The sequence below is a fragment of the Gracilinanus agilis genome, chromosome 4, assembly GCF_016433145.1.
Source record: "Gracilinanus agilis isolate LMUSP501 chromosome 4, AgileGrace, whole genome shotgun sequence".
NCBI lineage: Eukaryota > Metazoa > Chordata > Mammalia > Didelphimorphia > Didelphidae > Gracilinanus > Gracilinanus agilis.
Genome location: NC_058133.1, coordinates 369113916 through 369129087, shown reverse-complemented (window position 1 = coordinate 369129087; position 15172 = coordinate 369113916). Strand labels below are relative to the sequence as shown.

At 36.2% G+C, this 15172-nt stretch overlaps 1 protein-coding gene across 2 annotated transcripts in view; it reads left to right on the top strand.

The window, feature by feature from the left end:
- The first annotated feature begins 10981 nt into the window (after positions 1–10981).
- Positions 10982–15172, top strand: part of TRAPPC3L (trafficking protein particle complex subunit 3L) — a 70975-nt gene continuing 66784 nt past the window's right edge. Inside the window, exons 1-2 of one of the 2 annotated variants that reach the window (XM_044674397.1) lie at positions 10982–11023; positions 13542–13589. In XM_044674397.1, coding sequence (XP_044530332.1) covers positions 10982–11023; positions 13542–13589 — 90 coding nt within the window. The remainder of the gene's footprint in view (positions 11024–13541; positions 13590–15172) is intronic. The other variant, XM_044674398.1, reaches the window with a different exon arrangement.

Genomic DNA, 15172 nt, shown 5'->3' with positions numbered 1-15172 from the left:
TTCTTCTTCTTCTTCTTCTTCTTCTTCTTCTTCTTCTTCTTCTTCTTCTTCTTCTTCTTCTTCTTCTTCTTCTTCTTCTTCTTCTTTTCTGTCTTAGAATCAATATTATGTTTTGGGTCCAAGGCAGAAGAGGAGTAAGGGCTAGGCAATGGGGGTTAAGTGACTTGCCTAGAGTCACACAGCTAGGAAGTGTCTGATGAATCTAGGTCCTATACATTGCTTTTTTTTTTTTTTAAATTTTAAACCCTTAACTTCTGAGTATTGACTTATAGGTGGAAGATTGGTAAGGGTAGGCAATGGGGGTCAAGTGACTTGCCCAAGGTCACACAGCTGGGAAGTGTCTGAGGCCGGATTTGAACCTAGGACCTCCTGTCTCTAGGCCTGGCTCTCAATCCACTGAGCTACCCAGCTGCCCCCTATACATTGCTTCTTAATGTGCACATGTCTTCTCTTGTATAAGGTCCTTGAGGGCAAGGATCTTTCATTTTTTTCTTTGTATTTTCATAAGTTAGCATAATTACCTAGTATGTATTAAGCCCTTAATTCATTCTTGATTAATTAGGCAGAATTAGGTCCAAGAGTCTTCCTAATTTCTGAGGTAGAATCATATTTGAGAAACATTTATTGAGTGCTAGTTGAATATGGGCCATGCTCAACTCATGTAGGTAGTAGATAGCACTTTGGGCCTGGAGTAAGCAAGAACTGAATTAAATTTTGGCCCCAGACACTTCATAGCTATGGGCAAGTCACTTAATTATTTTAGCTGTTTCAGTTTCCTCACTTGTAAAATAGAATCATAATAACACTTACCTCACAGGATTATTTGTGGATTAAATAAGATCTGTAGAAGCACTTAGTACAGTGCCTGGAACGTACAGACAGAGTCTAAGATTAGTCATTTTTAGAGCCTGAATGATATGAATTACTGGTTCAAAATAGATTCAACCTTTGGATGAAAAAATCCTGCTTTGAGGCAAGTACTAAGCATGGCTATGAGACATTGGTGAGGAGACACAGATAGCACAATTTACCCCCTCTCTCATATTTCCACTGCCCTTTTAGCAGATCTACATACCAAAAGAGCACACAAAAATCATCTATAAAAGAAAGGTTTCCCAGGATGTTCATAAAAAGGGAGCTGTACACTTCCTTCCTTGTGTCTTGAAGGCTTACTCTGGCCCTTTCTCCATATTTTGCTAATTCTGCCTCAAAACAATAGTGCTGTCTTGATTAGAGAAATGCAAATTCAAACAGCTCTGATGTACTATCACACACCTATCAGATTGGCCAATATGATGGTAAAGGAAAGTGATAAATGTTGGTGAGAATGTGGTAACATTGGGACATAATGCATTGCTGGTGGAGTTGTGAACTGATCCAACCATTCTGGAGGGCAATTTGGAATTATAAATGGCTATAAAACAATGTATACTCTTTGACCCAGTAATACCACTACTAGGTCTGTATCACAAAGAGATAAAAAGGGGGAAGGGACCTACTTGTACAAAAATATTTGTAGCTACTCTTTTAGTGGTGACAAAGAAATGGAAATTGAAAAGATGTCCATCAACTGGGGAATGGCTGAACAAATTGTCATACATGTTGGTAATGGAAAACTATTGTGCTATAAGAAATGATGACAGGATGATTTCAGAAAGAACTGGAAAGATCTACATGAACTGATGCAGAGTGAAATAAACAGAACCAGGAGAAAATTGTACATAGTAATGGCAACATTGTGGAATGATTGACCGTGAGAGATTTAGCTACTCTTAGCAATACAATGATTCAGGAGAATTCTGAGGGACTTATGAGCATACTTTCTACCTCCAGAGAAAGAACTGTTTGAGGCAGAATGCAGATGAAAGAATGTTATTTTTCACTTGTTTATTTGGATTGGGGGGGTTGTTTTATATAATTATTCATTTACAAAAAATGAACAATATGAAAATATATTTTGCCTGATAATACATGTATTACCCAGATAAAATTGCTTGCCCCTCTAGGATGGGGTAGGGAAGGGAGGAAGACAGTTAGGATCATATAACTTCAGAAAACTTATGTAGGAATTTATTATATATAATTGGTAAAAAATAAAATAAACTAAGATCTTTTAAAAAACAGTGTTGTGACCATTCTTACACCCATCAGCAATCATTAGCACCTTTCCTCATTAAATACTCCAGCTAAATGCCACCTCCACATACCAGAAAGGTGGTATAATTATCTGTTATTTAGTTCCTCTGCTCCCTGTGGCTCTACTGGTTTTCTCTGTAATGGGAGTACAAGTGGTCTTTGCCTAGAGGTATCTCCCAGCTTCTCAAACCTTTGATAAGGCCTTGTAAATCACCTTTGCCAGAAACTAAAAGTGTTATTCATTACATATATGTACCACATTCACAAAATATCGGAGTTGGAACATTCATTTGCCTTTACACTGCAGACATCATTCTTCCACAACCCTCAATTCCTGGCCATTAATAAAATGGACTTCAGGGTTCTTATGTTTAGTAATGTTTAGACAAAACTCTTCGTTTTCTTGATAAAGATACTGAAGTGGTTTGCCATTTCCTTTTCTAGTGCATTAAGTCAAACAGAGGTTGTGACTTGTCCAGGGTCACACAGCTATCTAGTGTCTGAAGACAGAATTTGAACTCAGGTCTTCCTGACTCCAGTTCGAATACAGTATCCACTGAGACACCTAGCTGCCTCCTTTGGATTCCCATTAAAAACCAATGTCAATTAATGCATTGCTGGTGGAGTTGTGAACTGATTTAACCATTCTGGATGGCAATTTGGAACTACGCCCAAAGAGCTCTAAAAGACTGCCTTCCCTTTGATCCAGCCATACCATTGCTAGGTTTGTACCCCAAAGAGATAACAGATAAAAAGACTTGTACAAAAATCTTTGTAGCTGCACTCTTTGTGGTGGCAAAGAACTAGAAAATGAGGGTATGTCCTTCAATTGGGGAATGGCTGAACAAATTGTGGTATATGCTGGTGATGGACTACTATTGTGCTTAAAGGAATAATAAATTGGAGGAATTCCATGTGAACTGGAAAGACCTCCAGGAAGTGATGCAGAGTGAAAGAAGCAGAACTAGGAGAACATTGTATACAGGGACTGATACACTGTGGTACAATCAAATGTAATGGACTTCCGTACTAGCAGCAGCGCAATGACTCAGGACAATTCTGAGGGATTTATGGAAAAGAATGCTCTCCACATTTAGATAAAAAACTACAGGAGTGCAAACACAAAAGAAAAACAACTGCTTGAACACATCAGTTGATGTGGACACAATTTGGGATGTAGATTCTTAATGATCACCCTAGAACAATTACCAATAATATAGAAATAGATCTTGATCAATGACACATGAAGAAACCAATGGAAATGTGCGCCAGCTACTGGGGGTTCGGGGGTGGGATGAGAGAGAGCAAGAATATGAATCATGTAACCATGGAAAAATTTTTTCTAAAAAATAAAAAATGAAAAAAAAAGTCAAATGCCATGTCTTCCACCAAGAGACATTCATAATACCCTCCCCAAAGTTCTGAAGCAATCCCCCTCATCATAAAATGCTCTTTTGTACTTCTGTGATGTACTTATCCTATATTTTGTTGAGTATAGCTATTTGTGCATATACTAAGGTGTTCATAAACTCCATTCAGGCAAGGACTGTATCTTATTTACTTTTTGTCCTTTCCTAAGACTTAGAAATGTTCTGAACAGAATAGGTAATTAATAACTTATTGTTGGAAAGAGGAAGGAAACAAGCTTTTATTAAGCATTTACCATGTCCCAGGCACTGTGTTAAGATCTTATTGGATCCTCATGATAACCATGGGAGGTGGTTGCTATTATTATTTCCATTTTATAGTTGGGGAAACTGAGGCATATAGAGGCAAGTGACTTGCCCACAGCTAGTAAGCATCTGACACCAAAACCAAATTCAACTCTTGCTGATTCTAGGTCCAGTACTCTATCTACTACATTGCCTAGATGAATTGAGCATGACCAATATTCAAAGAGTACTTGAATTAATTGCCTAGGGTCATTGAGCTAATAAGAGCCCCAGGCTGGATTTAAAATCAGGTCTTCCTGATTCCAGATCCAGAATTCTCTCCACTGTTCTAAAATAGCCATGTAATTGAATTGAAAAGGTAGAATGGGAAAACATACTGTTGAGGTGTAAAGGCTGCTCCCTTAGGAGATTAGGGTCCTGGAGCAAATCACATTATGTGATTTTTTAATACAGTTTTATAAAGGTGAAATTAGGTTTTATATGGGCAGGGATGGTTCTGAAGGGAAAAAGAATCTTGGTGGAATAGTAAGATTGTTGACTCTTCAAGCAAAGTCCATAGTAAAAATCTACTATAGTCATACTTAGAAGATATTTCTGGAGTGCAGACCAACACAATAAAGCCAATATTGCAATAAAGCAAGCCACACAAATTTTTTGGTTTCCCAGTGTATATAAAAGTTACACTATACTATATTTTTGCTATATTATATTTACCCTATACTATAGTCTATTAAGTATGCTATAGTAGTATGTCTAAAAAAACAATGCACATACTTTAATTTAAGATATTTATTGCTAAAAAATGCTAACCATCATCTGAACCTTAAGTGAGCTGTAATCTTTTGGCTTGTTGAAGGTCTTGTCCCAACGTTGATGTCTACTAACTAATTAGGGTGATGGCTGTTGAAGGTTAAAGTAATTATGGAAATTTCTTAAACAAAGACAACAATGAGTTTGCCAATCCTTTAAACTCAACATTTCCAAAGCTGAATTCATTGTATTTCCTTCCAAACCCTTCTTTTCTTATCAACCTGTTACTCTTGAGGGTACCACTATCTTCCCACTCACCCAGCCTTGAAACATAGGTGTTATTTTTGACTCTTTACTGTCTCTCATCACCATATCCATTCCATTGCCAAAGCCTGTTAATTTCATCTTCACAGCATCACTAGAATATACCTCCTTTTCTCCTATAACACTACCACCTCCTTGATGGAGGACTTCATCATCTCAGATCTGAACAATTACAATAGTCTGTTAGTTGGTATTAAGTTTCTTAACTTATCACTTCAGTTTATCCTCCACTCATCTGTCAAATTGATTTTCCTAAAGTGCAGGTCCAGGTCTACTTTTAAATTCCTGTGGCTCCCTCTGACCTTTTAACATCAAACATAAAATCTCTTTGGCCATTAAAGCCCTTAATAACCTGGACCTTTTCTGCCTTTCCAGGTTTCTCATTCCATATTACCCTCTAAATACACTATAAACTAGGAACACCAGCCTACTCACTGTTTCTTGCACAACAAACTCCATCTCTAAGCTTTGAAGGTTTTTCATTGGCTGTCTCTCACACTTGGAATTTACTCCTCATCACTTCCTCCTATCTTCTCAGCTAAAGTCCTATCTTCTGCAAGAAGTCTTTTGCAATCCTTCTCAATTTCAGTGCCTTCCTACTGAGATCTCCTCCAACTTACGCAATATGTACATATATATGTATGTTATTTGTACAGAATTGTTTTCATGGTATCTCCCCATCAGGCATTCTTTAAATTCTTTTAACTAATTTATTATTATTATTTAAAAATTTATAATAAAATATATATCATAATAAAATAAGTATTATTTATTATGATTTAAATTCTTTAAATCAGAGGTTTTGTTAGTTTGTTAGTTTAACTTTATTTCTCTATTACTTAGCATAATGAAACATATAGTAGGTGTTTTCAAAAAAGTTTGTTAACTCAATTTATTTAAGTACCTGCTTTGTGGCTGACATCATCCCAGGCTCTAGGGATACAAAGACAAATAGACAAAAAATTCAGACCTTTCTCTCTAGGAACTTAATATGCAATATTAACTTTTAAAGAACGCACTTCAGTGACTATTAGCAATATTGGCTATTGACTTGGAGAAGTTGTACCCAAGCACAAAGGAAAAAAGTTAAGTAAAAAATTAAAAGCAACACTAAACACTGACAAACTATGGGAAAAACCACTATTAAGAAAAAGTATAATGTGTAATACAATACATAGACAAGAATGCTGAAGACTGGAAAAAATATAATTTTTACTAATAAAACTCACTTTCCATTCAAAGTTACGTTAAAGCTATTGTCAGAAGTCCAGGTTAAACTTATAAGACAAAGGCTTTTTTCATCAGCCTATAAGATATCTATCTAAAAATGTTTTGGAGATTATAAAAAGATTTTCAATGGGCCTGGAAGTCTTGTCCCCATTGAAGGAATTATAAAGTCTGATAGATATATTAAGATACTGAGAAGTAGAATTTTCCTGGAATTTAAAAAATTTCAAATTGTGATAGAATACTGAAATACAAATTTTCCATCTTACATATCATAATAGATAAAATAATTTATGCAAGACATGGACCTTAACATGTGTCAGTGGTCTGGGAATTCATCTGATTAATCTTCTTTGAAAATCTGTGGGACATAATCAAGATCTGTAGAAAAATGTTCTATTTATCAAAAGTACACTTAAGGGGCAGCTAGGTAGCTCAGTGGATTGAGAGCCAGACCCAGATGGAAGGTCCTGGGTTCAAATCTGACTGTACACACTTCCTAGTTATATGACCTGGGCAAGTCACTTAACCCCAATTGCCTAGCCCTTACCACTCTTTTGCCTTGGAACCAATATACAATATTGATTCTAAGATGGAAGGTAAGAGTTGTTTTTTTTTAAGTACACTTAATATCCAATTTGCCAAGTATGATTTCATAATGAATTAAAGAATATATATGAAAATTTTGTTAGTTGAATGCCAAATCATTTAAAAATAAGCAATTGTTGAAAAAGGATATATTAGAGATGAAAATTATTATTATATTATATGTTAGAGATATATTAGATATCTGAAAAGATACAAAGTTCACTGCCCAGGTCAACAAATTTGATTATTTTACTTTATCCCAGCTTATTCACACAATAATATACATCCAGACTTACATTTTTGCACCTTTTTTTCTCTCCTACTTTCAAGTTCCTGGAAATATTATCAAGCTGCCTGGTTTCCTTAGCATGGAAGGTGAGGCACTGGGGGATTTGAGGGAAGCATAGTGGGATACCAAAGCAATACCCTAAGATCCTACCAAACACACATGAATAATGAGTAAATAGCCCTTCTTCATCATTCCCTAACCTTTCTACCTGCATGCAAATGCAAAAATCAGTGGGTTCTGGGCAGCCTAAGAAACAGTTCTTCTCTAAAGAAAACAAACGTGCAATCCTGGGTGAACAAAGACACTGCCCACCTACCATGCTCAGCACTGTGCACTCTGTCATGCAGAGCAGTTGCCTAGCCAAAATTAACCTCGGTATCTCTGTCTGTTGCAGCTATGGATGTATTTCTTTCTTTAAAGTTCAATTAATTAATTAAGAATATTTTCCTATAGTTACATGAATCATGTTCTTTCCCTCCCCTCCTCTCACCCCCCTCCTGTAGCCAATGAGCAATTCCACTGGGTTTTACATATGTCATTGATCAAGACCTATTTCCATATTATTAATATTTGCATTAGGGTGATTCTTTAGAATCTACATCCCCAGTCATATTCCCATTGAACCATGTGATCAAGCAGTTGTTTTTCTTCTGTGTTTCTACTCCCACAGTTCTTTCTCTGGATGTGGATAGCTTTCTTTCTCATAAGTCCCTCAGAATTGTCCTGGATCATTGCATTGCTGCTAGTAGAGAAGTTCATCGCATTCGATTGTGTCACAGTGGATATGGACGTATTTCTAAAATTAATGGAAAAGAGACAAGGGTTGGCAAAGGGAGCCCACATGAGTCTAAGGCAAAAGTGATTTCAGGGCTCAGAACATGGAGATATCCAGCTAAATTCAGTGTCACCATTCTTACCATACAGTACCACTTTTCTCCCCAGTTTTCTGATTGTTTTTGTCATTGTCAAGGACCTTGTGCAGAATGTAGACTTATTGTCAAACTAAGTGCAGTTTATGATGTCACCTCACCTTGGTTCCTCTTTTTTTTTTTTAATTTGCCTACCAAGAACTATTAGTGCCTTATTTCTGTACCGGGGGAGCCCCCTAACACCCACTCAAATTTATTTTACTGTGTTGGCAAGTCTTTGGAGACAATAGAACACGATGGTAATACATTAATTACTCTAAAATTCCATATATTGCTATCTTTGGGCTTTTAAGTTTCATCTATAATAAAATCTCTGGTAAGGGCCTTTGAAGTGGTCACTAATTTCTTATTTTAGAGTTAGCTATTTGCCAAATTGAATAGGGCTAATGGATTTAAGCTATGAAGAGTGGAGTTACTTTCAAACTGAACTTTAGGTTTCTATTTCTGGAAAAGCTTTGATCACATGTACCTTAAAGTTGTTGAGATAACAGGTTTTGTTGTTTGAAATTTAAATGTCCATAATGTTGCATAAATAAAGGGAATCTTTGATATTTGAGTATCTTGGGGAATATTAGAAGAAAGTAAAGAGCTTTTGCCTCTTCATCAGTATCATTATAGATTATTAAACTTCAGAGCTTCCATTTGCCCATCAGTCTGATAACTCGATGTCCCTGAAGATCCACTGCTCATTATGACATCAGGAACTGACTTGATTTTTTTTTCTTCAGTGAGTCAGCCCAGCCATCATAACCATCATCTAGGGAAACAATTCCAGAGGAAAAGGTTATAGCCACTTCTATCACTCCCTTCCAATTGCTACATGCAAAACAGGGAATGTAGATGAAGAATCAAGGTATTTTGAATAAGAAACAGAAAATAGCACATGCTGTGCAAATCAAAACTCCACCACCACCACATTTGGCCACCACCCTTGGCCACTATTTCTCCTCAAATATTAATGGAAACAGCCCAGGATCCTGAACCTAAGAGTCTTAGAAATAGCAGCACCCGCCCCCCCAACATCAAGCTTACCTTCAGCCCAACTCTTACAGGGGAGAGATCATTGTGCAGAAAAGTTCATCTTTCTTATCACCATTAGTAGTGACTATTCACCAAAGGCTACCAAAAGGAAGACAAGCACAAGAGCCCTAGGAGTGGTGGCAGTGTTCCCCAGATCACCAAACCAGCCATCACATCACAGGAAACGTGGAGAAGGCTCCAGCCATCGCCATCAACTGTCAGATAACTATCATTCAGAAGGTGGGTCAACCTGTGTAGTTGAAGAAGCAAGACACTCTGAAAGAGAGACAGGAAGGCAGCATGTGCCAGACAAATGAAACCACTGCCACCATTTTGACTACTATTTCCTCTCAGACACTGATGAAGATAGCCTAGGACTCTGAGCTCAAGAACCTTGGGAGTAGCCCTCAGCCATCATCCTGGGAACCAACCCTACTAGAGATATAGTCTGGCTTCTGCTCTTCTTGGAGCCATGGCCATAGCTGCTAAAGACTTGAAAAGAAAGTTCTTGCCACTGCAGTCCTTCAATTAGTTCTTCTTCTAGAATTGATAATCATTTTATCAGTGAAAATAAAATGACTCTAAAGAAAGGTATTACTACACGCTTTGTAGATACCCTAAGGACAATGGGGCTTTTCCATCTGACTTGCAGCTGAAATATTCCATGCATGTTGTCTCCTTCACTAGAATGTAAACTCTGGCTTTACTATTCTCATTGTATCCCTATTATTTCACACAATGCTTTACACTTAGAAAATTGTTAGTAAATACTAATCTTCAGTGAAGGAATTCCTCCATTCCTTCATAACATCATACTGTGAAAAGAATCTAACTTTTCTAAAAATATATTTTTTTGAAAACACAAATGGACAGGGCATTCTTTGTTTCTCATCTAACATCTTTCACAAGTCAACCCACTTTATACAAACTCAGTAGGGGCAGGCCACTTTATCTACCCTTTGGCTGCTATTAGTGATTTGGTTACAAGTAGTGACCAACTACATTCTTCTCTTCACCTAGGACAGTGATGGTGAACCTATGGCACATGTGCCAAAAAGGGCACACCTGCAGTTGCCCATCAGAGTTCATTACTAGAAAGTCAGAGGGACAGAGCTGTTTCCCTCCCCCTCTCCATGAACTTGAGGACATTCCTCACTTCCCCAGATTTAAGTCCAGGACCTCCCATCTCTAGAACTGACTCTCAATCCACTGAGCCACCCAGCTGACCCACTGATTTCTCAACCAAATTCCCTCAGTGAGAAAGAATAGAACTCTTAAGTAATTAAAATCCTTCAAAAGTTTGACACAAATACAAGTGACCAGACTGTAATAAAAATGTCTACTAATTCTAAAGGGAAATTATTAAATCTCTTATCCCTCCCTCCCCATCCCCTAATTTAAAATCTTGGTAAGATGTTTGTTTTATATTCTGAAATTATGTATTTTTAAAGCTATATTTTTATTTAAAATATTATTAAATTATATTTAAAATAAAATAAAACTTTAAAAGGATAATTAAAACTATATTATAAAAAGTGCATTTTTTTTTCAGTTTTTAACCAAGACTTAGAACCTATAAATTGATGATAGTGTCTCTCTAATTTATAGAACAATCAATGCAAGGAGTATACAATGCCAGCATTGAGATTTCTCTTGGACTGTGAAAGTTTATTTGCGATTAAAAAAAAAATCTTGGCATGAGAACAGAATACCACTCACATATTCCCTAAGGCAAAAGAATTCTCAGTGTCTCTGAGCTGAGCTGTGCAGCTGGTTCTAACTTCACACAGAGATATCCAACTATTATGTCTGTAGATCTATCCTTTTGGGTGGAGCAGTTATTTGATCTCTATCAAGTTATTGGGGCTTGAAGTTAATTCTTCTGCCCACAAAATTTCACCTCTGCAATTGAACACAGAGCAACAAGAGTGTGGAGAGCATGAAAGTAATCCTTTTGGAATGCAAAGAGACTTTAGAGTGAGAGAGGACTGATCATAGGCAAAAGGAAAGAAACTGAACATCCCATTCTTCATTGTTCAAGTATCATGTCTCGTCCTGGAAACAGACGACCAGAATACCATAAAATTGTAAGATTTTTTTTTCTATGCATTTCAATATATTTAACAGTGTTCTCTATTTCCAAGAATGTGGTTTCTTGAACTCTACCTCAGTTTGCGGGGATGATTAAAAAAAAAAGTTGTTCCATGGAGTAGTAGTATTTGAAATTGCTCATCTATCAACAGAAAGTTTAATGAAACCTGTATTCATGACACCTCTGGGAATATTTATAATTATGGTGAAACATTAAAAGTACTCTAAGGGAGCGAGAGATGCCATAAAAAACATTTTTGGGGTGTATCTTTCTTTCTAATTAGAGCCATCCTAAGAGATGTGAAATGATCACTAAGGCAAGTTTATTTTACTTGTAACTCTATAATTATAATATGATTAATAAGTTGTTTGATAATGCTGCATGAATTAGGTAATAAATGTGTGTAAATATATATGTATAAAATTGTACATATGTAATTAACTGTGTTAACATCAACTGGAGCCAACAGAAGAAAGCTAGGGGTTAAAATCCATGCATTAAGAATACTTCTTAATATATTTAAATTTAGTGATCATTTCTATGATTCAGCTTGTAGTGTGTTTTTTTCTCAGCAAATTCCTTTAAATTCAGTCATTTAAAAGAAAATCTTAAGCTTTTTTACTGGGGTTTGGTGGTGGTAGAAATATTATTTCATATTTCTTGCCACAGACTGCAATTTTAGGCATAGAGAAGTCAGAGATTTGAAAACTTATTTTAGATTAATAATCGCCAACCTCACACTATCAAGACTGCTGGCTATTGAATCAGATGATTACACTTGAAGCAATTCTGACAGGTGGCATTTAGGATTGCCATAGCAGGCTCTAAGATGGTAGTTAAAAATATTTGCAGAACCCCTTATGACTCTGAATGATATACTCTTTTATATAGCATTCAAATTTTTTAATTAATGAACTTTTTCTTTTGGTTGTGAATATTATTAAGCAGTTTTGTGATATCTCTTAATTGAATGTGACTTTAAAGGAACTTTTTCCCTTAAAATGCCCAAAGCATCAAAGAACCATTAAAAATTATAACATAGTGTCTTCTCTATGTGAAAATAATACACATAGTACTTTATGGCTTGCAAAATGCTTTACAAATGTTTCCTCACTTTAGTCTCATGACAATCCTGTGAGGTAGATGCTGATATTATCCCTATTTTACATGCAAGGCATAGAAGTTATGTGACTTGCTGAAAGTCACACAGCTGAGGTCAGAAGTAGGATTTGAATTTAGGTTTTCCTGACATCAGATTCAGTTCTTTTATCTATTATGCCACATTGCTGCTGAAGATGAAGCTGCTGTCCAGCAGAGGATTTCTTTTGAGGTGTTTTCTAAGGAATAGAATTGAATTTGTGCTGATGAATTTCTCTCTCCTGGACTCTGCTTTGCCCAACAGTTTATTTGTATAAAAAAGGCTGTAACTCAGGATGGGCTTCATGATAAAAGGACAGAATGAAAGCCAACTCAATTTAGATTGAACCTGCAATCTTGGCATCATTTTCTAATCAGCTGATAATTTTAAATTGCTCACAAAATATGGTTATAATCCACTTAAGGCTGATCCAATTTACTGCATTTGATCATCATTGGAGATTTTTCCTTTTCAACTGCTTTGGAAGCAAAATGATAGTTCCACAGTGCTACAATCACTTCATTCATTCTTTATATAAAGTATCGGTCTTGAGCTAAAGAGGAGATCTCTATCCCTGAACTCTCCTCCCTAAGTTAACATTCTTAGACCCTTCACAATAATTTTGATAAGAACAACTTACTGTCTCTTAAATTCTCTTGGAATGTGTCTGCGTATGGTCCCCAAACCCTGCATGGGCTACTTGGACAGAGGCTATGCCTAGACGCATTATGGCTAAGGCAGAAAGGGTCATTTTATGCAGTGATGCTACAAGAAATATCATGGAAGAAGCCGATGTAACAATAGCAGAATATGGCACTCTGCTTACATCAGAGAATAAAGATATTTCTAAGTCCTTAAAAGATGAAACATTTGATTGAGATGTACTTAACTCACTAACTTGGTTCCATAAACAATCTCTCATTTTTTCAGAAACAGTTAAAGCCCAAGTTTCTGCTTTTTTTAAAAAAAGGAATGGATATTTGAAAAGTTAAACTATATACATATATGCATATAAATATATTACACACATATAATATAGTATATAATACATATGTAATATATAAAATATATTCATATTTGTATTATATACATGTGTGTGCATGTGAGTATATATACATATATGTGAAATCAGCCACAGAGTAAAACCAAACTCTAATGATTAATTAGGATTTGAGAAAATGTTTCATCTGATAACAGTTATCAATTGGCATAAAGCTAAAGCCAGGGTCCATGGGTATGAACTGAAGGTTTTTTCCAATGCTTTTCTTTGCCTGTTGTTATATATTACTTTTCATGGGCTGTTAGCAGCAACAGAAAGCTCTGCAGTATTTGGTCATTTTTACTTCCTTCACTTTTGCTTCTTTTTATGTTGTAGGATTGGCATTTACCAGCAATTTCATCCTCTGCTTCAGCACATTCCATGGTACGCAGAACATTTTGTTTCCAGTTTCAAAACATTTCTGATGATTTGCATTGCAGGCCTCAGTGGCCAGAACCCACTCCCTGCTATGGCTTGTCAGAGCCCTAGGCTAACCCATTTTTTTTTTTTGGTTGGAATTTTTTGATTGTTATATCTCAGTTATAGCTACTCCTCATTTTTAATATTTTAAGAATATTCACTGTACTAAATTGCCTCATTTGTGAAGAAGTATAGCATGGTGATTAGAAAGCTGACCTCAAATGTAGGAAAACTTGGGTACCCAATCCTACCTCTGATTGTGTTGGCTGTTTGACCCTGGCCAATTCATTTGAACCCCAAGAGCTCTGGTTAGCTCTCTAACATGATTAGTTGCAGAGAAAGAGTCGATCTGCAGTTACAGAAGGCAGTTCCCTCACCTGAGAGTTCCCTATACCAATGGAATCACAAGCCAGTCCCAAAAACATTTTATTGCTCTTATTTACAAATATTAAAAAAGATGAGTCACTATTTCAAGGCAATAATAGTAGTGGCATAAATTATAGAGAGATGAGAAGAGGAGAAGGTAAAAGAAGAGGGAAAATTTTGAATAGAAGAGTGGAAAAGAAAAACAATAGCTCATTTTCTCTGGGTATCTGGTATTGTTGATAGGTTGATCAATGCATTGTTCCCTCCATCTGTATGTAATCTCATTTAAAATAGGACTATAGATTCTGAGGGGAAATGATACTTTCTCATCTCCACTCCCAGATGATATACGTTGCAAACAGAGAAGAAAAGAGGGCTTGACCTGATTTGTTTTGTTCAAACATATCTCAGTAGCCTAGGAGAAAAATGATAATCACAGCTCACATTTATATGGTGTTTGATAGTTTACAAAGCACTCTTCCCACCCCAACTAGGTAGGCAGCACAAATATTAATATTATTATCATTTCTGTTTTGTAAATGAGGAAGCTGAGGCTCAGAAAGGTTAGGTAGCTTGCCTCATTCAGGAACTGAGCCAGATGACCTCAAGCCCAATGATTTCCCATTATATTCCAATGGCAGAACCAAAACAGAAATGACTTTTCTATAGAGGATTTAGTTTCCAGTTCACATATTCTGAGCATGTCTTTAATAATAATTGCTTTCATCTGAATAATTGCTGTGACATATACAAAATTCTTCCATCACAACAAAACTGTTTTAATTAAAACCTTCTAAAAATTGCTATTTTTGTTGATGGAGGTAATTCCCATACATTCAAAAACTTGTGATTTCACCAGTATGGGAACTGCCTCCATCAACAAAGATAGCAATTTTTAGAAGATTCTAATTAAAACAGTGTAGAAGTGTCAGGAGGTTTCTTCAAGGCTCAGAGAAATTAAGGACTTGCCCATAGTCATGTGCTATTTATTGTCAGAGTTGGAATTCGAAACCAAGTCTTCTCTCCTACAGAGCCATAATTAAGAATTCTGACACCCGAGGCAAATTCATTAGAAGGAGTAAGGTAAATGGAGGGGTTCTAAGATTGGACTATTTACTATGGGAATGGGGCGAGGAAGCTGAGGAACTGGAAGAAAATGGTATTTGAAGGCAAAGAAGGAT